The sequence below is a fragment of the Zingiber officinale genome, chromosome 9B (genome assembly GCF_018446385.1).
Source record: "Zingiber officinale cultivar Zhangliang chromosome 9B, Zo_v1.1, whole genome shotgun sequence".
NCBI classification, from domain to species: Eukaryota; Viridiplantae; Streptophyta; class Magnoliopsida; order Zingiberales; family Zingiberaceae; genus Zingiber; species Zingiber officinale.
Window position 1 is genome coordinate 120,199,052 of NC_056003.1, and position 26,769 is coordinate 120,225,820.

Sequence of the window (26,769 nt, forward strand, 5' to 3'; positions counted from 1 at the left end):
CATGCCTTTTATATGGTGGGCATGAATTTGTTATCAGTCCATCATTAATAATAGATTTAGGTTCAAGGGTTCTATACATATGAATCTACATCTAATTATTCGAACCCGTGAATACCTTTATTAGAGGACCTTACTAGGTTGATTCATTATGGCATTATCAGGTATGTTATTAAATCAACATGTAAGCCCACATATTAGGAAATCAAACACATCCAAGATGTCTTTGAAAATGATCCATAAATATCTATATGTATTAGTTCTAAAACATTACTACATTGGCTTGCACCCCTATTTCATTTTTCAGTGGTCTTCCCCATAACCCATTATTGCAAACATCAAAATCTGACATGTTAAAAAAATGAGAATTTCATGTGACATTAGTCTTTCTATGAGTTATTTGAATATATGTCCAAAATATTTATGTCATAACTGAAAGAATTCTCGATAATCAAATTATGTTTCATATATATACTATGCATTATTTCATTGTCAATGTAGATAAGGTGTTCAATTTATACAGTTTATCAATAATGAGTCATTGAAAACAAACACTGAATTTAAAAAAAAAATTGAAAATTTTATTTTCAAATGAACAAAAAATAACACAATTTGTCTAAATTAGAAAATAAATTTAAGTTCTTTCTTAAATTTAAATTCCATCTAAAAATGATTCAATAAATATATTTTCTAAATTTAAAAGGACATTAATTTATAAATAACCTAAAAACATAAATTGACTCTATTTTAGTTTTTTTGTCATTCCCTGTATAGAAGTATCTTTCATTGTCAAACAAAAGTTGTCTTATGAGACTATTGTATAATGACACTTATATGGGTAGTAGCACAGTTGGTACTCAAGTGGTGGTTTGCCACATTAGGACTAGGGGTCGATTCTCGTGGGGTTCATTCCCCATGAAAAAAACATCCAACCCACCTAGGCGGTGGTTGCGTATCACCAATATATATCCACCAAATGTGATTAGATACAATATCTAAATTGACTTCTTAAGTAACAATATTGAAGCATTCACCCTTTATAACACGTAGTTGGCGTACTTCGGGGCAATCTTTTTTCAGATGACCTTTTATATTGCTTATGAAAGCAGGTTTGTGATCTTATTTATTTTGCACTTTATGCCCTAAAGATCCAAACACTACCATTTGTTTATCTTTATTCTTATTATAGGTCCTTTTATTATTTATTTCTTAAAATTACTAACGATTAATAATAACATATTAATAATGTTGGCAAGTTACATATTTCACTGAAAATGGAGGAGAGAAACAACATAATCTCACATTATCGCCAAGAACATAGATAGATTGTAATAGATAATACATTTAGAAAACTTAACTTCAAGATGAATTTCTGAGATGGACTCGGATATAATACTAGAGTGCCTCCACCATTCGTATCGACAAGATTCGATCCTTGAAAATCAAGGAATGAAAATTTCTTAATGATAGAGATAGAGCAATGATTTACTTTAATGGAAGATTTTCAAGCTCCAACAAATGACAAAGGAAAGATTCTCAAGAAGAGCAAATGACGCGAGGAGAAAATCAAAAGATGCGAGGCAAATGACAAAGTGACCAAATTATTGGTCAATTTATTATCAAGTAATATTTTAAGTCAAATTGGAGATTATGAAAATGTCAAAGAGCTTTAAAGTAAATTGGTAAAGCTCCATGAAGATTCATCCTCAATTGAGAGGAATGACAAAGGCAAAGAGAGAAATTCTTTGTTTCATCTATATGACAATTTAGAGGTTGAGATATACTTAACTTTTGAGAATGAAGATGAAGATACGTTCACCTCAAAAATTGAGGGTGAGGGTAGATCATTGGTAAGAACAAGTTGAAAATAAGAACAAGTTGAACCCCACCACTGCTTATTTTCTGCTCTTTTTTCATCAAACATTTGCAAACCAGATATAAATCACACTTTTCCTAGGACACAAGCGACTTATAGGAATCAAACTGAAAGTGTAGTTACTAGTTGAGGTCAAAAACGAACTCACAAGTCAAATTCGCTCAGTCCAGTAGCGAATCACGATCTGAACCAATGAGGTTAACGCAGGTCAAGCTTAGGTAAGTTTAATTATTAATTATTTAAAACTTTATAGATCGTCTATCTAAGCGTTGTCTGGGTGGTGTAGTTGGTCATCACGTTAGTCTCACACACTAAAGGTCCCCAGTTCGAACCTGGGCTCAGACATTTATCAATGTTTAAAATTCCTTCATTTTTTTAGTCTGCATGGTTCGAACTGACAATCAGGCAACATTTAGCAATCATATATTAGTATAACGATTGTTGTCTTACCACTCACCCGTTAATATTTATTTTTTTTAAAAGAATTTCTGTTTTCAAAAATAAAATATCACCCCGTTATATTTTTCAAAAGATAATAGTTGTCTTTTTCACTTTTACCTAGTATAAATCAGATTACTATAAGGTAAGTATAACATCACATTATCTTCCTTTAGGTCAACATATCATACACATAACCAATAAAATCATCTTTTATATACATAACCAAAGGATACCGAATTTCTTGACTGCCCACCACAAGCGCTTCCCGATTTATCCTAGTGGCCGGTGGAAAAATTCTATGGGACTGGACCGATCACTTCAGGGCTAGCTAGATTTATCATTTTTTTTTATTATAGTCTGAGACTACATGTCTTTCTCCATATCTTGACCACTGCACTGATGATTAATAGTTATCTGTGATTTACCTCCTCTGTGTTAGCCTAGGGACGGGTTGGTGGGGATGCTAAGTGCACTGGGAGAGAGCGAATCGTCTTTTATCACATTTTTTATTATAGTATGAGACTATCACTTACAAACTTTAATATGTCACACACCGTGTTTTTCTTTGGGTTGACATCTTATGAGCATGATGAACTAACTTGTTATTTATATGTAAGCCACTTTTAAGCATATATCTGGCCTAAAAATAATTATTTTTGGATTAATTATTTGTAACATAGATATATATTTATCTACATGAAATACACTAAACATACCTAAAATATCTTTCTTTGAACCAACATATTAATTCAATTTAGTAATAAGTGGAAGCCTAGTAGCAGTGATAATAGGGATTCTAATAGTGTAGGATACAAGTTGGATAAAAAAAATATCAATGGGAGCTATTAGTTTCTCAAACTCTCTTAAATGGGGTAGTTGAAAATAATACTATGTTGTCTTATCTGCCATCGAAGCATAATACATAGAAATGGATGAATGTTTGGTTTGACTTTGGCCATGTATGGATTTATATTATAATTTTGGAGGTTATATTTCATACTTGACATGGAAATATATTTATGCTCAAATGTTTGGATATTTTCATGTTATTATATTTATATATGTTTTCATTGACATGTTTTATTTTATTTTTAATTAGTACCATGTATCTAATTTATACCGATTAATTTTAAGAGTGATCAGTACCATCTTACGGAAGTTTTTCACTGACTATTAGGATAAATCGGAAAGCACTCGCAATGGATAACCCATTAATCCATCATTCTTAGGTCAACCATTCAATAAGAAAAATTTATCTATTAATTCGATGAAGTTGGGACCGATCCTTAGATGCTTGAAAAACAGAGAAATCGCTCTATCGCTGCACCATTGCCTCGGGGGCTTTATTGATATATTTCATTGGAATGATTATACTAACCCCAAGTGTCCTTGATAGACCCTCCCTAGACTATATGAATGGAGATAAATTATAGGATCAACTTATAACCGACTGTCAAATGACTAGAGTTATAATAAATTTATCATCTTATAATCAATTGAACATCCAGTAGAAACTTTATTGACATATTTCAAGCACGCGTTGTTAATTGATATTTTGAAAAATATTTAGGTTAATAATTTTTAGATATTTTTCATTAATATAGAATATCAAGTCGTATATGTATGCAATTTGTAAAAAAAAATTGTTGGGATTTTAACATCCGCTAGATGGGGGTGAATAGCGTCTCACCTAAATCGATCACTTCTTCCTACACTTGTTAGTTACGCAGCGGAAATACAAACAAGTAGAAAGCTAATCTAAATACAAGACAACAAATGCAAACCAAGCTACACGATTATTTAATGTGGTTCGGAGATTATGTCTCCTACTCCACGGCTGTCCGTAAGGTGGACGATCCCGATCCATCGGTGAATGACTCCTCGGCAAACCCCGGCTAGCTCACGTAGCTCCTTGTGGGTGGAGAAACTTCACCACAACTCTCACAAGAACACTTGAGATGGTAGGGCACAAGTAGACTATTAATAGGGGTTAACCACCTCTATTTCGTCAATCTCAACCAAGCTTTCAAGTCTTGGTTATATAGGTCACGGGTTGGAAAATCCTGCCTACCAGTCGACTATCAAAACCATCAGTCGACTGGCCTTTGTGGAAATTCGATCGTTACAGCCCAACGGCTCGATATCAGCCCTCTGTTCGCTCCCAGTCGACTGCTACAGTACTGCTACAGTAATGCTACAATATTGCTACAGTAATACTACAGTACTTCTGCAGTACCCCTTGATCCTAGGATTTAACTCCAAGTACATTTACTCAGCACTCGTCCTCGCCTGACCAACCTAGATCTAGCCTTCTAGCTTCCTCCATCAGCCTTACGCCCCTCAGATGTCTCCCCATCTTTCACGTCTTGCCTTCTGGAACTTCCATCGACCTTGTTATTGTTGTCGGGTCTTCCTTTACCAAGAGGTCGTGCCTCCGGGACTTCATCCATTGCCAAGTCACACTTAGACTTACGTTGCCGAGACTACATGCTTGAACTTACACCGCCAAGACTCATCCTTGGACTTTTCTCCTTTGTCAAGATCACACTTGGACTTTCCTTGTTGTGCCTGTATCCTGCACACTCACAATGCATATCAAATATAACAATAAATCTAACTTAAATCTTTGCCCAAACATTAAAACTTAGGGTACCCTGATTGCTTCAACAAAAATTACTATCACAAGATTTTCCAAACTCACTCAAAAACTTAAAAAACATATATGTTGACTATGAACTAACAAATTAATTAACAAACGACTAATCAAATATTATAGATGTCATGAAATTAAATTTTTAATCCAAATTTTTACCTGTAGCACTTTCAAGGATAGGATTTATCTGCTCTAGGTTATGGTATAGCGGTAGAATGTCTATGTAATCTTTTAAATATCTACAATTTGATTTTTAATTATGGCGCATTATATTTTCATTCAGTGGGATGAAAATTTGGGATGCTAGATCGCTCATTATTTGTACTTTCGGATTTACTCTAATGGTTAGTAAGAAATTTTTATGGAGTCAATCATCTTCAAGATTAGTCGATTTAAATAGATATTATATAGCTGGATGTCTGGATTAATAAAAAAAAAAAGGGTAAACTTTATCATCTAGGTTAAATTATTTGTCCTCGCCACATGTCTTTGATATATAACAAATGGGGAAAAGTAGGTTTAAAGTTTATCATACTTGGCTCCATTTTTGCAATTTTGGTTATCTCTAAATTTTGATGCATTTTTAACTTTATCTTCTTTATGCTATAATTTATTGTAAGTTTTTCCTAACTTTAAACGAGTTATTAAATATAAAAACTTTAAAGTTGTAACACTAAACATAAAAGAACACACAAGTGTTCAGGTGCAAGAAAATATAACAGAAAACATCCTAGGTGCATCCAACAAAGGAAACAAGATCAACTTTTTAAAGAAAGAATTAGTGTGTGAAAGTAATACTCTGATGAAGAATCAAATCACATTAGATTTATCCTATACATTCTTACCTATAATTTTACGCGAAACTCTTTCTACGACTTCAACCCCCGCGACATCAAGGTCACATGATAAGAATCAAAATGAAGATAATCACCACAACATGTATTCATTAAACATAATCATGATTTAAAATCTTAATTCAAGATCTTATATGATTGTTATATCTATGACAAACAACTTATAAGAGACATTCTAACATTGATCACTTGCAAGAAAAAAGACTCCCTAGTATTGTCATTTAGAATCTTCGATGAACCGCTTGCATAGCTCTTGCTTTAGAGATTTCAGTGTACATCGCAAGATTAGCAGGCTCACACAACTAAGACGGGAGGGGTCGTCCATGAAGGGCGCATCATCTGGTTTACCGAGCATACAATAGTGCTACCAAAATATTTTATGTTTGTAGACTATACAACTTTCGTAAGAGCATACGATAACTAGCTAACATCCAACAATTCAAAACACTATAAAGCACAAATTCGCCGATGCAATCTTACAGGAATTCTGCGGCAACATGCTGATCGATCGCTAGTTATTTTGTTTCAGAACCAATGGAGTCTTTATCGAAGCACAACATGGTCTCACCGGAAGCGCTGTTGACACCTTCTATCAGTGCAAAGCGCATGTCGTCTGAAGGCTTCCAGTGTCGTTTTCGTTGGTTGATGAACCAATTGTTTATCTGTTTTTGTTCAAGGCCTGTCTTCTTAGCTAACTTGACCTTATCTTCTTCCTACAATATCCAGTTCAAGAGATCAAGATGATAGTCACCCCACAAAACAATATAGTGTAGTAGTATAGTCGATTACCGTCGGATAGGGCCATCGGTAATGAGTATTCCACCAGTCTAACAACACCATTCGGGCATCCTTAGGCAGTTTTCCCTTCTTCCGCTTCTTCAGAAACTCCTTGCGCAGATTGCTCAGATAGCCGCTATACTTCTTCTGCAGCATTTCCTTCAAGTCATGGCCAGCTAAGGATGGATCGCATTCCTGGCCTTCCGACGTTTCCAGTCCTCCACAACTTAGATCATCTTCAGAGACTCCTGGTACAAAAAATAATTCTTACCATAGAATATGCAGATAAGATAAACTGAGAACTCAAAAATGATTCATGTGGCAGGTATCCGATTGACGATGGAGCAACCAGAAAACATACAAGGATGTAGCAAGTGACATGAGCAGACACGACTAAGATTTGGTACAAGTCAAGCACACTTCTCCTTGTCTCCCTCGACAATTGGCAGACTGAAAACAAATGGAATTCTTTGACATCAGTGTTCTAATGTTCTAGCTTAACAGAAGTCTAGCAGGATTTTGATCCCTGCCTGGACTTTTTGAATTTGGGTCGCGTGCTAGAGTCTAGAGGTAGCTGAAGAGTTAGGAGTTTGACTATATCGGGATCAGCGATGATTACAATTTTTCCCCGATCAAACTAGCTTGAATTCAGCTGATCCTGGATGTTAATTGGTCGTATGCAGCTCATGCAATATGGGATGTGGTTAGTTCGAAGGGTACGATGGGGTGTAAGTTGCACTTTGAGGTGGCTGCAAGGTTAAAGTCGATATTGACTAGGGGGGGTTTGGGCTAAGATAGTGATTAAATAGGGAGTTCTTGTTGAGCCAAGCTTCCACTGTAATTAGTCTAGTGACCCATCAAAAGGCACCCCCTTCAATGTCATTGTTGCTCTTTTTGTATGTCTCAAAGTGATCACCCGACCGATATGGAGGGTTCTAAGCATACATAGTGTCCTTGGAACAGCTCCTATATGCGGATCTATTCGACAAAACATGTGTTAATCCCTCACAGTTAATCATAACTCCCACATACTAAGCCTCATTGACACAGAAATAAGCCCCTGCACGACGCGTGCCATTATCCCATCAACCCAATGAGATGGTGGCTACCTATACCCACATTTGGAACCAAGGTTTAAAGACTTAGTTCTGTGCTGAGGTATAAATCCCCAAACGAAACAAGCCCTAGCCACAAGAAGGAAAAATGTTAAATTCATAATGAAATTCACTGGAGCATCAAAGGTACTTTACTAACTAGATCAAAGAAGCACAATATAATGATGTACTTGTTCATATATTTGAACTATTTTTAGTCTACACTTTTCAATTTTACCAACTAAACTTTTTCCAACAAACATCCCTCCCTTTTGTCGCCTAGAGCTCCAGTACCAACCCTCGCAAGTGGTATCAAAGTAAACTTTGCAATAGGGGAAGATTTCACATTAAAGAAGAACATATGATTTATTTTGAGGATTAAAGGTATTTTACTAACCATAAAAGGTTGAATATTCTCATATTTGATAGGAGATCTAGTTTCCTAATGGCCTCGGTGAATTAGAGGAGAAGACGAGATACACTAGTGACACCAATATATACATACAATATATCATCAAGCTATTCCTTGTATTTCATCAAATTGGAGGGCAAAGAGACTAATGCATGAAGCCATGAAGAGAGTGATGTTACATGATACTTAGTGGCACTAATAAGAATTGTCTAAGAAAGGAATTGTTAAAGGGTATGCATGGTAGATGATGACAAATTCTTGTAGGAGAACCTGATGACTTGAATGAATTGGCACAAACATTTGGAATTGGCGACTTGTGTTTGCTTGGCTATGTGCAAATCAAGCCCATGCTTGCTTAGCATCGCATGTACCAGTATATTAATACATTTAACATGGTAGTAAAGCGTATGAGATAATAAGCGAAACCTAGTTTGCATTTCATAAAAGGTTAGTAATCATGCAAGAATGCCTAGCCACCATTATTAGGAGATGAAGCAAAAGTAAAGTTTATTTTTTGAAATTGTCTTCTTTTTTTTTTAAAAAAAAAAGGATTAATAAATCCATCTAACACAATTTTTTTTGCTTTCTCAAATCTAGTATTATCTCGTCTAACACAATGTATAATCTCATGTTAAATGTTCCACCTCCATTAGAAAAGAAGATACGACATCAATGCAACATTTAAAACAACATAGCAAACTACTTTTTAGGCGGCCTATTGCCACTCTTAAGACTCGTATATCCACTTGATTTCCCTCTTATATCTTTTTCCCAACCCAATAATCCACCCTACCCACCCTTTTTTGCTTTTCAACAATGGTTATCTTCTAAACGATGAGAAAATGATCATTTATTTTAATAAAAAATTGTGTTGTGTTAGATTAAATAAAAACGAAAGCTTACTCTAAATTTTAAAACCCTTAAAGAACTAAAATAAAAATTAGATAAAAAATAAAATAATATTAATGTTTTAGCTAAAAGGGCCCTTTTCATATTTGGGTGAAAATATTTTATGAGAAAGTAGCAAAACTAGTTCCTAAGTGTTTATTTCCCTTCCCCACCTCCTGAAATTTCCTCCTAAGGAATCTAGGAGAAGATGGGTCCTGCTCTCTTTTCTTTCTTATCTTCACTATAAATTAGGGTGGCATGCTACACCTCAATCTTTTAGCAATCTCTTATGATCCATCTACAAGGAGGTTGAGGACTGACTAACAATTCAAAGAATCCATTCTAGATTTTGAGAAGCCAAAGATCGCTTATTTCATCGTACAAGCTTATTATCTACTAGCAAGATTCAGAGAATTTTAGCTCACTTCATCTCTCATAGGTTTAAATTGGTAGGGCCCTAACATGTTTCTCAGCTAAGCATTTGTTTGAGTTTGTTATAGATTTAATGCCTAGCATAGTTTGTATCTCCTTGTATATCATATGACATTCAAGGACTTGGAGGAGTTATAATTGAAAAAGGTATATCCGAGGTTTAAGTTAGCAAAGCTCTCGCCCAATTGAAAATTTAATCATTCGATGATAGGATCTAGGAGAGCTTTGCTTGAGGGAGAGTTCTCATGGCAATTCATGTTCAATGGGTTATTTCCAACAAGCACACCTCGACATTGTTGGTGCAATCATACCCCAAGTGGTTTATATTTGACTAGCATATTTTAGTATGTTTGATAAAGAGTTTCAAATTAAATTTTTGTCTATATTAGTGATATGTGTTTGTGTGTGTGGTGTTTGTAGGGACTTGGTAAATATGCACATAAAGCTCTTAAAATTTATGACTCGATGAGATCAAATTATGATGTTGATTTGGCACGATCAAGTTAGTTCGGCTCAAGGTTAAAAAGGTCTATTGTAGTTTGGAAAAAGATGATCTGGGACATTCGAGGGATCCCATGACAAGTAGATTGGAATTGGTTTGATAGTTTTTTCAAAAGTCACAAGATGTAGGCTTTATTGTTGACAACGAAGGATAGCATGTAGAGTCATGAGTTTGGTGCATCCAAGAGATGAGGACCTAATGAAATGTGAACACTTAGACAAGTAAAGATATGTCAACTAAAAGACAATCAACAATAAGTTGTATCTTTGGGTTTATGATTCCGAGTTAGATAGGCATGATTGAGAGCCTTCGACAAGATCATGAGTTCTCGATCATAGTTTAAGCATGAACTTGATCTTAGAAGATCGCAAGAGCTTACAAGGTGTAAGTCAAGCAAAATCGAAGATCGAATCCACTACTGATCGAATGGTATGCTTAGTAACGCAGCAGATAACTATTGACTCCGCTGAAAGTCTAAGCACGAATACCGGAATCAATACTTTTATAACCTGATTTGAAGAAGAATACTAGGAAATGAGACGATGACTAGAAATAGCAATTAATCAAATAACTATCTCAAAACATTAAAGAAGATGCTTATATAGACCTAATACCCTAATTGGTAGAAGCAAATACCAAAATACCTTAAATATCATAAAAATAAAAATTACTAAAATTAGTTAAAAAAAAAGGTCTTCGGAGCCTTTAAAAAGACCCTAAACAATGTTTTTTGGATCCGAAATTTTAGGGTTACAGGTTCCACCGAATAAAAAAATCTAAGTCTCTAGACGAGCTTCAATTCAAGCCTGAGAGCGCCTTGACAGTCCCCAGGGCGTAGCACAACTACGGGGTGCATGGTTTCGTGGCCGAGAAATCCAGGGTTCGATCCTCGAGGTGTCATTACCTGGGGTTAGCGCTCCCACCATGCGCTTTCAGCTGTGTGCCTACATTTACCTCCCTCCATATCCGTGGACCGGCTCTATGAGGGCCGCTGATGTGGCGGTTCCACATTTTTTTTTCTCAGAGCGCCTTGATAGCCGAGTTAAAAGTTATGATCTCCAGAAGATTTCTCTGTCGAACCCGCATCACTTAGACGACTACATGGTTGATTTAAATCCTATGCCTAAGCAAAGACTTGCCATTTAAATTGAGTCAATTGGAATGATAGTTGAGTAGTTGACTATAATATGTACTAATTGACTGAACGTGGTTCGAATTGACTAGACACTCGTGGAGTCAACTAATGATTTATTAAAGACCATATGCAAACTTAGTCCACCAAATAGAGTCGTTAGTAGATAAGGTTTTCTTATAGGGATTTCAATTGAGTATTGGAGAGTTGAGTAGGCTGATTTCAACTAGAAGCTATTCAAATAAGTTTATCTTATCCTCCATGCTCATTCGAAGCCTTCTTGTGCTCATGTCCGATGATATCTTCCTTGCATTTATATTTTATATTTATAAGCCTTCTTGTGCTCAAGTAAACCTTCCTTGTGCTTTTATTTATATTTATAAGAAAATATTTTGCATGAATTTTCTCTACCACTCTTGAAGGAGTTTCTTTCATAGTAAGGATTTTGGGTTTGATCTATCTCATGAATTACTAGACTATGAAATAGGACCTGGGATCCAAACCACATCTTTGAATTAGTGAAATAATTTTTTAAATTTCCATTGTGCACACTTTAAGTTGATCATATCTTTAAACATGATTGAGAAAAGCAAACCAAGAGAAAGAAAAAAAATCATTTGTACGTCGTGTTATTTGTAAGATCCAAATAGAGGCAGTGAGTAGCCGATCATAGCTTCTACAAAAGGGTTAGTCCGCAACAAGAAAGGTCAACACAAAGTAAAACAAAAAACAAAAAAAAAATACAAATATGAAACAAGTTTAAAAATAATGCTAATAAGAGAGTTTACATGGTTTTGTAGCCCTCGATTTATACTCCATGGCCTATGACTATTCGACAAGTTATTCCGCAATATTTCATTAATTTTCTCCTTCTCGAATATGTTCTAAAGGTATAAAACCTCCCTCTTCTTACATAGAACGCTATTGGAAGAAAAGAGAAGTTAAGCGCGTAAGTAGTTCATTTTATAGCCTCTTAACCCCTATTTATAACCTTTGATCAAATCTTCATTCAACCCTCAAAAAGGGTAGTGGAGGAGTGAATCTAGGCACGTATATAAGTAGCAGAAGAGCGAACTTTAGATAGTTGAAGTCATGGAGAAATGAACTCTAGGCAAAGAGAAGTCCCGGCAAACTAAAGTCTATTGGATACTAAGCATGAGTAAAGCCCCAATGCTGAGGAGTCTTTAGGAAGATGTAATCCTAATGAGTCGAGGTCAACAAGAACTAGGTAGACGAGAGAGTCTAAAGACATTTCGTCTCTCGGCATGACATGGATTCAGCCCAAATGAGGATGTAACCATAGTATCAGTTAAAAAAGATTATTCACCCCCTCTAGCCACTCTATTGATCTCAACACCAAGGGCTCGTACACATCCAAAGGACAGAATAACCTAACAAGAAATTGCCAATGAGCAAAGTCAAGCTGCAATGATATGTCTTTAGTGAACTATGACTATTAGTGACCTACAACCATGGGAATGAGAGGACTCAAACATACGTAGACAACCTTAAAGGTAGTCATAGTAATGATCAACTATCAACATTCGATGAACAATTGACCAACAACAAAAGTAGAATACCCCTAATGAAATCAACTATGAAATAGTCAATTGCAAACCAAAGCCCTTATCTTGTGGTAAACTAGCTTTTATAGTTAAGAGCAGTTGATCGATGCAGTTGATTAGGTTTGAGGAGCCAACACACATAATGGAGAATCCAAAATCCGACCCGAATGAAGGAGGGTATAGAAGAATTTTTTTTTTTTAACCTGATTAAATAATTGGACAATCGAGTATGGAAAGTTTCGGATTTGAGTAGGGAGACGGATCTAATAGAATCCTACCCATATCCAACCCGAATACCAGATAAAAGATTTCTTTTCCTAAATCCCAAATAAAATCCAAAACCCACTAACACCTCTTTAATTTGTACTTTACAAATTCTTTTCCTTCATTTCACCAGCGACCCACCTCTTTATTATTTCTTGATGTTTAGTTTGCTAATTTTTATCTTTAATATTTTTTTTATATTATTTTCTTAAGAATTTGGTAAATATCCATAACTTCATCAAAATAATTTGAAAACAAATGCAATTGTAGATGATAATAGGATATTTGGATGGGTATGGATATCTGATTTTCCGATGTGTATGGGGACGAAAGTTGAATACCCAATAGGGATGGAGACGGAGGATATAGAATCCAACCCAAATCCAGCATGTTGCCATCCCTAGTGGCTGAATTGACAAAAGAGTCAAATAATGGCATCAATCGACTAATAGTAAATTACCAATCGTCTGGCCGCCAATGGAGAAAGCAAAAAGGAGTTATTGCGGCATAGCTATTAGATCTAGAGCACTAATCAATTGATGGCAACATACTAGTCAATTGTTAGGTGACAAACAAATTTAAAGCAAGGATTCAAAGACTATAAAAGAAGTGGTGATAACTACTAAGGCTAGCAAAAAATAATTGGCTAAACGCTACTAGAAATCTTATATTCTTAGAGCTTTTCCTTTCTTATAAATCTTGTAACCATTGAGCATATAAGAAATTTGGTTGAATGATAAAGAGAAAGATAATGACATTCTCCAAGAGTGATCCACCAATAGATCATAGGTCATAAGGTATGAACCTGGGGATACAAACCATGTTAAATGCCACATATTCGCGATCTTGTACGTGATTTTTATTTGTGTTTTTTTTGTGTTAAGAGTGCTTGTAAATTTGTTATCAAGAGCAAGAGTAAGTAGATCACTTGCAAGTTGACCAATCATTATCCACCCTCCTCTAGTTTGACCATCTAATCCTAACAAGTGATATTAGAGTCGATCACTTCATGAGGCTCAACTGCTAATTAAACAAAAGCTAGAGAATACAATTCAAGATTCCACCACACGGAGGAAAGTTTTGGATATGGAGAAACAGAATGGAGACATGGTTTGACATAGACTTCGATGTAACGTTAGCCATGAAATGCGGCTAGGAGATTCGAAATGATAAGGAGAGAACTGTTCAAAAAAAGTGAACAAAGCTTTAAGTCGAAAAAAGAAAATGTAACAAGAAAGGTATTAAATCAATTCTTTCAATTTTAGCTAACGACATTTTGAGTTAAATAGAAAAATACAAAGATGACAAGAAGCTTTGACAACAAGTTATTGAATTTAAAAAAAATCAATTCAAAGGGAGAAAGCTCAAGAAGGAGAAAATATTGAAGAGGTTATGGAGGAAGAATTCAAAGAAAAATCTAAAATTCCACAAGAAGAGGAAGTACAAAGTGCACAAGTTGAAGAAATCAATGAGGATGAGAGACCTTTGTTAGATGAATTGAGTGGAGAGTGATCCAACTCTTCAAGATGTGAGAAGTTTGGAAACTCATGTAGCTCCGCCCAAAAGAACAAGTAGCATATTATATGGTTTGGGTACAATGGAAATGGAACTACAAAAATGAATGTCCTTTCATTGTAGAAAGAGATAAAGGTAAAAGTAAATAATTATGAAATATTTCATCTAACCCAAATTGTAGGAAGGAGATAAACAAGAAACATATTATTTGCTTCACGTGTGAGGCAAGAGATCACTGCCATGTGAAATACCCAAAGGGGCAAATGAAAAAAAAAAAAAAGCAAATGAAGGAATGGAAGAAATTTGAGGTCAAATTGAGGGGCTCCAAAGATAGATGCAAATGCAAATGCAAATTCATATTCCTTCCATGTACATTTCCATGATGCATAGTAGAAATAATTATATTTATTTACATAAGCAAAATTTTAATTTTAAATATCATGACTAAAGTTAACTGTATGATAACTCTAGGTCTAAGGTTCATGATAGAACTACCATGTGCCCCTCGAACAATGGTGCATCGGTAGGGCATCTTCTCAGTTTCCTAGACATCTAAGGATTGAGTCCAAGCTTCGACAAATTAAGAGATGAATTTCCCTTAATGGGTGGTTGGCGTAAGGCTGATAGACTGCCATTGCGAGCGTTTCCCAATTTACTTAGTGGCCAATGGGAAACTTCTATGGAGTCGGACCGGCTACCGCTAGGATTAATTGGCGTAAATTGAATACCTGGTACCAACTATTAAAAATGATAGGACTACCATGCCTAATGTTAGGAGGATTATTCAAATACCTACAAGGGCAACCCAAAAAGGGGAAACATAAACCTAGGTCGAGGAGATCCAAAGGGGATTAAAAACTTATAATTGAAAACTTAGTTTTGAGGTCAAAGGTTAAGGATTCAAAAAAGACCTAAAGAAATTCATAAATGGGTCTAAAAATTTAAATGACTTTAGAAAGTCAAAGGACAAATATTAAAAATTAAATGATCGAATTAGGGATATTAATCATATCTCATGCTAGGAAGACAAAAATTGAAAATCCATCGGGTACGTGGAAGCCATTTAGGGTGAATCATGCCAAGTTGGGTCCATGGTCTTTGTACTCTAAGGGTGTATTTGGTTCAAGTTATCAAACATAACCTTGGTTATATGATTACTTGGTAATCACATAACCAAGATTATGGGGAATAAAATATAATCCTTATCTTATTTGGTTCAACCTAAGTAATGGTATAACCTAATTTAACATTTACTATATTACCCCTTACAATTATATGATTATTTTTTAGATTAAATTAAATTAAATTATTATAATATTATTAATTAATAAATTGATAATATATATAATAAATAAATAAAATTGATTTATAATTTTAAAATTTAAAATAAATTTATATATATTTTAAATATGATTAGATATGTCATTAACTAATTATATATACTTTAAATTTATATATATTCAGATAAGACATGTGATTAAATTTTTTAATATGCTTACCTTTCTACTGTGCTTCTCTCTCGTGCCCAATTTTTCCACGCCGACATCTTCTCCCAGGCAGCAACGTCGACTCCCAGGCAGCAACGCCGACATCTTCTTTCTCCCACGCAGCAACACCGACAACTTCTTTCTCCCTCATACCTTTCTACTCTCTTCTTTCCACGCCTACATCTTCTTTCTCCCAATTTTTTAATATGCTTACCTCCGCAAGCCATCGACGCCCCACAAATCAGTTTCAATTGGTACTCGAAAAGCACAAAATGATTATGAACAATGTCCACGAAGGGGAACCAAAAAGGAAAGTGATCGACGCGGCCCCATGTTGACTGCGACGAGCTCGTGACGGTTATTGGGCAGAAGTCGAAGGGTAAGAAGATCTCGTGGAGGAGATTGAAAGGGAGAAGGCGGAAGAAGATCTCGTCCCTTGTAATTTACTCTTGCTCATCTCCTCGTCCGATGCTGTATTGCTTTGTGCCAGTGGGGGAAAGGTCGAACTAGTGGCCGAGCAAGGCAGCAGGCAGCGCCGGCTGTTGGGGAAGAGGCGGAGGGGCGTTGAGCTCTGAGAGAATGTTGGGGAAGATTCGAAGGGTAATTTTAGAAAAAAATATTGATAACCCAGGAATCGTAAAAAACCTAAGATTTTCAAGGTTTTGTGATTCCTGGTTTTATTCCCTAATTGCTTATGTGGCGGGAATGTTGCATCACCAGGAATCACCAATTACTTAAACCAAACAAGGCTATCGTTGATAACCAACTAAGGTTATCAGCGATAACCCCGAACCAAACATGCCCTAATAGGGATGCTTGGGGTATAGAAAGGGTCCACACGATGTGCCACAGGGAGATGCATGAGTATCTCAATCCCGGAAAATTAGCACATTAAGGGAAGTTTGATGCATGGAACATGTAGAGAATGTTCATGAAGCATGAAATTTAGATTCAGTTGCATTGGATGCCAAATAAATGCAATGGGTGCAATTCAGTTTGGCTTTAGTAAAATGATAAACTTAGTTAGCCTCATTGACTATCCATGGGTGGCTGGTCCGACCCCACAGAAATTTTCCACCAGTCACCAGGGTAAATCAGGAAGCATGAGCGACGGCCAACCTAGAAGTCGAGCATCATTTAATTGCGTGCCCCATTTGGAGGAAAAATTCCTATAAATACGCCATAGTTGGAGATCAAACCGTGGGTGCCTAAGTGACAACTTGGATGTCCTACCGCGACACAATAACTCCAAGGACAAAACTAAAACTAAGATGGGAACCAAAACTAAGATGATTTTAAGTTAAAATTTATTTGAACCATTTAGCTAGTTTTGGATAAGGGATTAATAGAGTTTCGGAGAAAATTCTCTTTTTGCAAGTAGCCATTGATTAGACAAACATCTCTATAAATTTAGGATTTTTTTAAAGATTTATAAAAATTTTTATGCATTTCTAAAAAAGACTCGAGTGAGATTTTAAGAAACTTTCAAAATGAATCGATTGGAAAGATAAAGAGTCAACTAACACTTTCGCAATGAATATGTTGACTAAAAATGATTTTCAATCGACTAGGATTGTGCTGGAAAAATGAATATGAGGTTTCAACTTAAGAAAATTGTCTATACGACTTGCTATTCATGTATGGACCAATTGCGATTTTGAATATAAGTAGAGAGCCATTGTAGATGCATGAGACCAATAGTTAGGACATTCTTAGCAAATGAAGTATACAATATTATTTTTCTTCACTTCTTTCTTCCTACAATTTGGGTTAGTGACCAAATCAAATTCACCAAATTTAGAGTTTGCGTTTTGCTTTACCTCTTTCTTGATGAGAAAGAGTGGGCTTGTAATGCCCTCTTTGATTGCACCTAAAACAGATTATGTAATTTTTACTTTTAACTTGGGTTGAGCCACTTGAAGATTAATCTTCAAAATCTCCTCCTCAATCGACTTGCTCTCTTTTTCACTTCTTGAAGAGGTAGATGTTTCTTTGCTTGAGTCATCCATTGAAGATGATCTTGAGTCCACCACAGCATCCCCAATGGTTAGAACTTGAATTACCTCCTCTTCCTTGGCTTGTGATGTTTCTAAAATTTCTATTTAGGCCTCCTCTTGCATAGGATTCTCATTAATTTTAATCCTATTTTCAAAAAGATACTTTTCCCAAGAATTCATCTCTCATCAAGTATTCATTTCTTGGATGCATTAAACCCTTGGCTCATTCTACATGTCATCTTTCACTGTATCCACCTATGATTGTTGAAAAAGTTATCAACCCAACTCAATGCTCCTTGTTGTGCAGTAATTTGGATGTCTCATACCACCCTTCGCTGATCTCTAGAAATCCACTGAGCCATTAAGTCAAAATGCTCTCAGTCCTGTCATGCTCCGAAAGCTACAAGTTCTTTCTACTAATTCTTTGCAAAGTTCATACGCACACACACATAAAATACACAAAGCTAGCGCTTAAACTCTTTGTAAAACACTATAATTATATACAAACACTTAGTGTACGATTGCACTTATAGGGATCAAATGGATCTCTCTATAGTTTTTTTTTTTTTTATGAAATGGATCTCTCTATAGTTAAATGGGCATCAGGTGGTTCAATTACACATGCCCTAGGTCAAGATAGAGTGAGGCACCTTGGAATATCAACTAGAGTAACTAAATAACATATGATCGAGGTGAAGATATCACTAATGTGGAGATTATTGGGTTGTCAATTAAACACTAGTTTAGGGTTTTATTTCATGATGATCATGAATTTCTCACTAGTTGAGCATTTCTGATCTTAAAAATGTCATAGGTTGCATTTAAAGTTTGTGAGAGATCGAGAGGCTTGCAAAAACAAGAAAAAAACTAATGTCCAAAGAGTAATAGATCTAAATTTTTTTTCTTCTATTAGTGATAATAAGGGAGATAGGGTAAATTGATAAAAGGTCTCTTATGCACTGTGTGAACACCGATTTATCTAATTTTCAATGTACTTTTCTCTTATATTACAAAAACTTAACATCTTTTGTGAATATAAGCTTACATCAAATCTCATTAATTACTCTTATTTTTCATAGTATTTATATTCTTCTTCTTCTTCTACTTTGTGTATCTTAATGGTTGACATTGTTCCATATTTAGAGATATTCAATTTAGATATCGGTTTGAGGCAACATATTTCTAAAAATGGTGCAAGTCAAGGAACTTATGATCCTACCATACGAGTCTCATAATTGTAGCTAATTGAAGTATATAAGAAAATACAAATAGATTGAAGACTAATGTTAATATCAGTGTGTATGCATTTAGCCATTCAAGTGTATACAAAATGATCAATCTTTCTCCATAACTTATGATTAAAAAACCCTGCCTCATTCCTTCACCAACAAAAGCTCAATCTAAGCCTCCTTTCTCCATCTATTTCATCTCCTAACTTTCAGTGAAAAAAATTAGAGAGATTCTATAACTAGCAAGACTACTAAGGGTTGCACTTCTCTCATCAAATATCTTACTAACCAATCAATAAGCTCAGAATTGGCTTCAAGAGTTCTTGTATAACTCCATAAGCATTCAAAGTTGATAAATATGAATATAAAATTAAAGCCAAAGTCAGTTTTAGCAAATATACTGTTCCTTTTCCAACACTGCTAATTACATGCTTCAGCTAGTTTTTTTAATCTAAAATAAGACAAATGAGACAAATATAGCGAAACATGTATTACTATTGATAAAGTTTTATATAGTTTTGAAGTTGGGATCGAGCTAGGAGGAAAAAAAAAAGTGTACAAAGTACAAACTATAGTACGAGTGAGGAAATCCCAGAGGTATTGCACTATATATAAGCTATTATATAAGTTAATGGAAGAAGAAGAGGAGAAGGAGGAAGGAGATGTACAACGTCCGACTGAACCCTACGCCACCACTACTTTCTGACACAGCACAGCTACATAGCTGCACGCCATTTGCATGGACGCGATTTGACTGCTCATTACTGACCGTTCCAATAAACTTTCTTTAATTTATAACAGAGAGATCACTGAGGTACCTGGATGTAGAGCCATGTTCATGGCAGCTGCGGCGGCGGGTTTGGACGACGAAGAAGGGCAGAGAGTGGCGAGCTGCGCACTGATGTGGTTGAGGAATGACGAGGCTTCTTCAAAGGGCTTGGAGAGGTTCTCCTTGTAGCACAGCAGCACTAAGCAATACGATTCCTGTTGGTAAAGAAGGACACATGCATCGGTAGCATGCGAGGGAGAGAGAGAGAGGGGGAGGGGAGAGAGAGGGACGTCATGGCTTATCAATTGAGGTGATGGGAGAAAGCTACTAGCAGTAGAGGGAAACAGTCGGATCGTACCATGAACTCGTCGAGCTCCGGATCGGCTCCGATTTCGCCGGCAGAGGTGGAGCCGGCCCGCCTCCCGCTCTCGATGTCCTCCAGCAGCGTGGCGACTTCCGGCGGCGCGCCGACCTGAAACAGTTTCAAAGGTAAGCGAGGAGAAATTAAACCGAGACGTGGGAGACGGGTGCAGGGTCGCGGTCGAACCTTTCGGCAGTCGAGGTAGGCGGACAGAAGAGCAGGGTAGCGAGGGTGGCTCGCGATTTGGGCTTTGAGCATGTCGGTCAGATCGGAGCCGGCGGCGCTGCTTCCCGCCGTCACTTCCGACGCCTCGCTGGTCAGCGACCCCATCGCCGTCGCCTCCCCGCCGTGCCCGGCGCTCTGCAAGATCCCGGGGTGGATGCAGAACAGATCTTCCATCGCTCGCCGGCTTAATTTCCAACTAACTCGATCGCACCCCTTTTCGAGCTTAAAGAAATCAATCTACGCGACCGAGAAAGCACAATGATCAGAAGGAATATATATTACACTGGCAATTAGCGACGTGGATGGATGGCGACGGAGGTCAGCCGATCTGGCAAGGAAGAAGGCGAAGAAGAAGAAGAGGAGGAGGAGGAGGAGCAGCTTCCATTTCCGCCTGCAACGGATCAGGATTCAGGAACAAAATAAAGAGACAGCGGCAGCGGCAGCGGCAGCGACAGGAGCAGTGGCCAGTAGCAGAAGAAAAAGCGACCGTAATTTACACATAAACGAACTGCGCAGCTAATTTTTTATTGAGGTTTTACTAAAAGATAGACGCGTATTTTATTTTAATGATTTTACTCGGAGAAAGAGAGGGAGCTGGGGAGAAGTAGTAGTAGTCAGTCCGCTGGCTGCTCGCTCTCGCCCTAGCTACACAGTGCAGCAGTGGAGTGGTAGACGAAGAACGGAAGAAGAAGGGAGAGAGATAGAGAGAGAGGGCGCACGTGGAGGCACGGTCCTTTAAGGCGGAATAGTGGAAGGAACAGTAGATAAAAGGGCGAAGCCGAGGAGACGACGTCCCATCATTATTAGCAGGCTTCCGACATCCGGCCACGAGTCAGATCCCAAAGCGCGAGACCTGGTCCGGATCAGACGGCCAGCTCGCCTCCTCTCCGAACCGACGTCGAGAAAGAGTTGGGAAGAAGAAGGGGAAGAGGAGGGACGGACGGAAGAGCCAGTGCGATTTAATTTTCTATTTCAACCTCTTCATTTCTCCCAGGGAAGGAGCGGAGGTGGAGGAGTGACTGGAGGGGAGGACGTACAGTTTCGCTTGTTCCCGCGGCAGTACTTTTGTTCGCGGGCTTCGAGGGCAATGTTTCAGAACAGGGAAATACTCTCGCTGGCAGCATTTACGCCTCCAACCAAAGTTAACTATGCTTGCGCAATTTCTATATCTAATTACTCAAGTTTTTCGAGATCTTTGCACCGACTTCTACGCACTGTTTTTATTTCTTTTTTTTTTTAATTAAGTCTCCGGAAAAAAATTGGAGTTGACTGTACGAAATAGAATGATAAGTCGAAGAAAAAAAATTTCCTATTAATTATAATTTCTCGATTTATTTTATTATAGATGATAAAATAACGAATTCTATCTTTACTATCATTTTTTATTTTTTAATTAAGTTATTTAACACCAGCTAGCTATCCAACGATCGATCCCTTAAAAAACGGTCGATCCGATGAGCATCAGACGGCCCAATAGTTAAACATTTCAGATTTATCTGACACTAACACTAGGGAGACATTCTGTAACTGCATTCTGTAACTGCATAAACAACTTGTTGTCTTTCTCGTCAATCTTAGTTTTAGTAAAAAAAAATTATTTTCACTCTTTCCGTGTGAAATTTTCTTTGTTTCAACTGAGTTAACTAATTATCCTATTGTTTAGGTAAAATAAATCTAAAATAGAATATAATTTCTTCTAAATTTATCGTATTTAAATAAAAATTTAATATTATTTCTATCAAATTAAGTACGATTCTTTTTTCACTTAATTAATTCATTTATATACTCGATTATAATTAAATCATACTGAATTTAAGAGGAAATATATTTATAGAACATAATATTTGGTTATGTTTTATAAGTAAAAAAAATTAAAATAAAGTATAATTCCTCTTAAATTCAACATTATTTAATTAGAATTAAATATATTAATCGATTAGTAAGTGAAATAAGAGTCATATACAATTTAATAGAAAATATATTAAAGTTTAATTTAAATGTGATATATTTAAAAGGAATTTTTTTTTTTTTTTTTGACCTTTTTATACCTAAAAAAAATAAAGATCGATATGCATTAGGGAGTTAGAGTAAAGAAAAATTTACAAGTAGAAAATGGAATAAATATTTTCTGACATAGGGAGTAAAGAAGAGGTTGAGTTTATTATTAAGAATTTTAAGATAATTTATCATTTTTTTAATTATAGGAACATTATTTTTTTAACCAAAAGGAGACTCTACTCTATCAATTTTTTTAAAAAAATGATACGGTTATCTATATGAGTGCGTTAAGAGGGGACGATGTGTCATTCTGTTATTCAACCTCTAATTTTATGAATTTGCGCCTTTTTAACTAAAAAATTAAGAGGAAACTATTTTCCCTCAGCTACAATATAGACTTATCTTATTTATACAACTAGTTCATAAAACAAATTCATAATTTAATATGTATGGTATGAGATAAGAATATCAAATAATATACCATATTTTTTATTAAAAATTAAAACTCTGAAAAAAATAAAATATATATTCATATAAATTTAGTAAAAAATAAAAGAAAAACTTCTAATTAATTATTTAGTTAACTAAAGATTTCTCTTTTTAAAATTATTAAAATAATAATTATTTATAATTTAATACTTAAATATTCTTTTATACACCACAATAATTAAAATTGTAACATTTTAAGTTGCTTTAATCAAAACTCCTCTAAAATGAAATAACTTTGGTCGATGCTCTCCTCCTTTGAATAATATATATCAAAGCAAAGTAGCTGCGGCTTAAAAATAATATAATTTTAATCAAAGTTATGTTAAAGTAGAATGTTTTTAATTAAAAAATGTTTTTATATTGAGAAAAAATATTTCAAGTATGAAAATTATGAATGAATCACCCTTCCAACTATATAAATAATTAGAGACGCTTTTTAATTTTTTATCTAACTTTTTTATAATTTATTATAAAAATTAATTTTTAAATTAACTTATGTCACCTTTTATAAAGAAAATTTGAAAGTGACATGAAAAAAAGTGATTTGCAGTTTTTTCCCCCCTTTTTCACTTCTTAACATGAAAGCACCTTTCTATTGCCATTTATTATAGCACAAGTTAATTTTAAAATTAGTTTTATATCTTGTGTTTTTTAGATTATTACAAGTGAAAAAAATATCCTAATTTATAACAATTAATTATAATTATTGTAGTTAATTATTTGATTAATTTTAGAGTTCATAAAAGATTCTGAACTTTTTACAATCCATATAAATTATTTTTTAATTATTCTACTTAAAACTATTTTGTATTTTTAAAAAGAACTGAAATTCATTCATATTTGAATTTAAATCGTTTAAAATTATTTAATATATAATTACCCTTTAAATTTAATTTTTATAAAAATAGCCATAAATTTCACAATTAGTTAGATTCTATTTAAGTAAATTAATTAATTAATTAATTAAATTCCTTCTAAATAAATATAACAATCTTTAAATTATTTCAATTAGAATAACTAATACTTAATTGTTCATCCTTTCCTCCTTAATCTAGGCTCTCAAAATATATAGATTGTGTACCTAAATAATCAAATTCTTAAATCTCATAAAAAAATTATTTATTAGTTTAGGTGCACAAATATTTATTAGCCTTTAGCAACACCTCTCCTCACAACTACTCATTATAATTGATAATTTAGAGAAAGACTGTGTAGTATAATTATTATTCATGATTTATCTCCTTTTATATAATTTGAAAATAGATTATAAGAGATACTTGAATGACCATAATCATCTTAACTATAATGTATAAAAGGTCTAGACTCTAAAAAGAGCAAATAGGTTCTCTTCGCTTGCATAACCTTCATTATTTGTTTATTACCTATAATAAGAGCATTCATATTAGCTTCCTTATTCAAAATACATAATTTATGATAAAAAATTACTTTATTAAATTTGAATATTCATTTTTCACTGCACCATATATTAGTTTCCTTATTTTTTCTCTCTCATCTATAATGTTTAGGAAATATAATATATTTCTAAATTTAGAGAAGTATTGTTCATAAATGTAAAATTTAAGGAATAGATAGGGTAGCTGATGTAAAAAAAATTTAGCTACCCTATTCAAAATTTATGATAAAATCTTTGAATAGAATAACTGATGTGATGTGGAGGTTCTTAGTGTGCATAGTGAAAACATACAATAACTACAAATAATCAAACACAAATTGAACAAAATGAAATATAAAATAATAATATAATATGGTTCGACTGTCCTCGAGCCTACAACTTTCGAAACTACAACTTCATAGCCTATGATAATTTAAATGGTCCATTCCTTAAAGGTTTCATTATCGTTCTCTTTCACTGTAGTATCCAAGGTCAAAAGAAAAAAACCTCTTACAAATCCTATTCTTATAATAGATGAAAACTTTTTTTAAATGAAAGGTAAACGGTGATTTATCAAACACCGTAGCAGGCTTTATATATTACCTAAAAAGTGTACCTATTTTAGAATTGATCAAATCATATATCTCTTTATATTTTATTTCTCAAATTACCCCTCTTCCTTTTCTTATTTTTTTACTTGGGTGTATTCAATCAAGAGATTAAATGACTTTCATTGACTTTTTTTTAATTATAGACTTTTGTGGAATTGATTGATTTTTATTGACTCGTATTGAATCTTAGTGGTGAAAAGAATTCTATGGAGTTCTGTAGACTTTTTTACAAGACTTTTACAGACATTTATAAACTTTTTCATAGAAACTTGTGGATTTATGTAAAAGAAAAATTCTAAGTTTCGTTATTGCCAATATGATAAACATCGCTCCACATTCGATTCGCTATTGTATCTCTCCATGCATTGCATTTGCTCGTTGTTGTTCTTGAGTATCAGATAATTGATTAAAAGCAATCGACACCAAGAACTTATTCTGGTAAGGATAATGAAGCTTCATTATCTGGTTCAACTATAAATTCATCAGAACGACACTCCTTGCGAAGAAAATTATGTAATCAGGCACAAGCCAAAATAAGCTCGACTTGTGCAGTATATGTAAATGGAGGAGCTGTTTTGAATATTTTAAATCATGATTTAAATATTCCAAATACCCTCTCAATGACGTTCCGCAAGGAGACATGACAAAAATTGAACAACTCATTTTCATTTTCTAGGTGACGACCTTGGCCAGTGAATTCCTGGAGATGATATCGCATACCTCGAAATGGAGCCAAAAATTGAAGCCGATTCGGATATTCCCCATCCACTAAAAAATATTTACCTATAAAACCAAACCAAATATAAATAACATATGCAATTTTGAAAAAAATATAAAAATAATAATAATAATAATAATAAAATAAGTAACATATAGAACAAAATATATATATACCTTGTGGAACTTTAAACCCGTTATTTCTTGATAAAGCATCTGTCAAAACATTTGAATCATAAACAGATTCCACCCACCCACTAAGCACATATATGAATTTTAAATCAAAGTTACAAGCTGTCAAAATATTTTGAGAAATCATTCCATGATGATTACGATAGCTATTAGTATCATATCCAGGCATCATTGCTGGAAAATGACTGCCATCAATAGCTCCAATGCAATCCTGTAACAATAACAAAATAATAACAATAATAATAATAGCAATAGTAGTAATAAAAATAATAGAAGATTTTCATTACTTACTTTAAAGTAAGGAAAAAATCTTGTACTCTCCCTTATTCTCTCTGGTACTACAAATCCAGGTTTAACCATCATATCTGCTGCAATGTTATTTAATGCTTTCAACACTTTGTTGAAGTTTTGGCTAGTATTGTAGTGTGATTGATCAAATGTTTTATGAATCAAAGAGTATCGAGTATTGTGACCAACAACGAGTAAAAACATGGCAACCATTTCTTCAATACAGATGTATCTTGTATCTTATAATGGTGTTTTTTCTCTAAGGATGTTGCACAATTTTAAAAATACGCCAGGATGCATTCTATAAATTCCTCGAAAGTGTGTAGGATCCTCTTTTAATATTCTATGAATATAATCATATCCTTTAGAAGTTATTGGTCGTCTACTTAAGGGGCGATGGACAAGTTCACTACGCATATAAGCTATATGCTCAATCAACACACATAGGGTTCTATAAAATTTCACCAACAAACACCTAAGTGTTTCATTTAATTCTTCTTCCAATACCTCTTCTTCCATTTGTTCTTCTACTTCATGCATGTTGATGCTTGACATTTAAATTAACCACCTTATATCAAACAAGAAATTAAAATAAAAAAAAAACCTCTAAT

At 34.6% G+C, this 26,769-nt stretch overlaps 2 protein-coding genes and 1 non-coding gene across 10 annotated transcripts; 1 reads left to right on the forward strand and 2 right to left on the reverse strand.

Moving 5' to 3' along the window:
* Window positions 1–2,144: 2,144 nt before the first annotated feature.
* TRNAV-CAC lies at window positions 2,145–2,218 on the forward strand. The gene has a single exon. It is a non-coding gene; the product is annotated as a tRNA-Val (tRNA).
* A 3,667-nt stretch (window positions 2,219–5,885) lies between these two features.
* LOC122023824 (homeobox protein knotted-1-like 1) lies at window positions 5,886–21,532 on the reverse strand. Of its 8 annotated transcripts, none has more exons than XM_042582198.1 (7): window positions 21,190–21,532; window positions 20,753–20,861; window positions 20,432–20,666; window positions 20,243–20,356; window positions 19,934–20,099; window positions 6,611–6,846; window positions 5,886–6,534 (listed from the first exon to the last, which is right to left on the reverse strand). In XM_042582198.1, exons 3-7 carry the CDS (start codon window positions 20,642–20,644, stop codon window positions 6,337–6,339), a joined length of 927 nt encoding a protein of 308 aa, XP_042438132.1. In that variant the 5' UTR covers window positions 20,645–20,666; window positions 20,753–20,861; window positions 21,190–21,532; the 3' UTR covers window positions 5,886–6,336. The 8 variants fall into 8 exon arrangements, with proteins under 8 accessions (XP_042438132.1, XP_042438131.1, XP_042438134.1 ...); XM_042582197.1 differs by having other exon boundaries at window positions 20,432–20,683; window positions 21,190–21,531; XM_042582200.1 differs by lacking the exon at window positions 21,190–21,532 and adding an exon at window positions 21,047–21,187.
* On the reverse strand, window positions 20,761–26,371 carry LOC122023350. Its single transcript, XM_042581401.1, has 4 exons — window positions 26,162–26,371; window positions 25,856–26,081; window positions 25,682–25,744; window positions 20,761–20,861 (listed from the first exon to the last, which is right to left on the reverse strand). Exons 1-4 carry the CDS (start codon window positions 26,369–26,371, stop codon window positions 20,761–20,763), a joined length of 600 nt encoding a protein of 199 aa, XP_042437335.1.
* Between the last annotated feature and the right edge of the window lie 398 nt (window positions 26,372–26,769).

Bases quoted from the DNA above. Each gene is read 5' to 3' on its own strand.
- LOC122023824 (XM_042582198.1), bottom strand. From the start codon at position 20,644: ATGGAAGATCTGTTCTGCATCCACCCCGGGATCTTGCAGAGCGCCGGG. The intron at 20,357-20,431 runs GTTCGACCGCGA...AAACTGTTTCAG, and splicing joins CCTACCTCGACTGCCGAAAG to GTCGGCGCGCCGCCGGAAGT. The intron at 20,100-20,242 runs GTACGATCCGAC...CTTTACCAACAG, and splicing joins CGGAGCTCGACGAGTTCATG to GAATCGTATTGCTTAGTGCT.
- LOC122023350 (XM_042581401.1), bottom strand. From the start codon at position 26,371: ATGGTTGCCATGTTTTTACTCGTTGTTGGTCACAATACTCGATACTCT. The intron at 26,082-26,161 runs GTAAGTAATGAA...TTATTGTTACAG, and splicing joins GATTTTTTCCTTACTTTAAA to GATTGCATTGGAGCTATTGA. The intron at 20,862-25,681 runs GTATGCGATATC...GATCCGTTGCAG, and splicing joins ATTTTTGGCTCCATTTCGAG to GCGGAAATGGAAGCTGCTCC.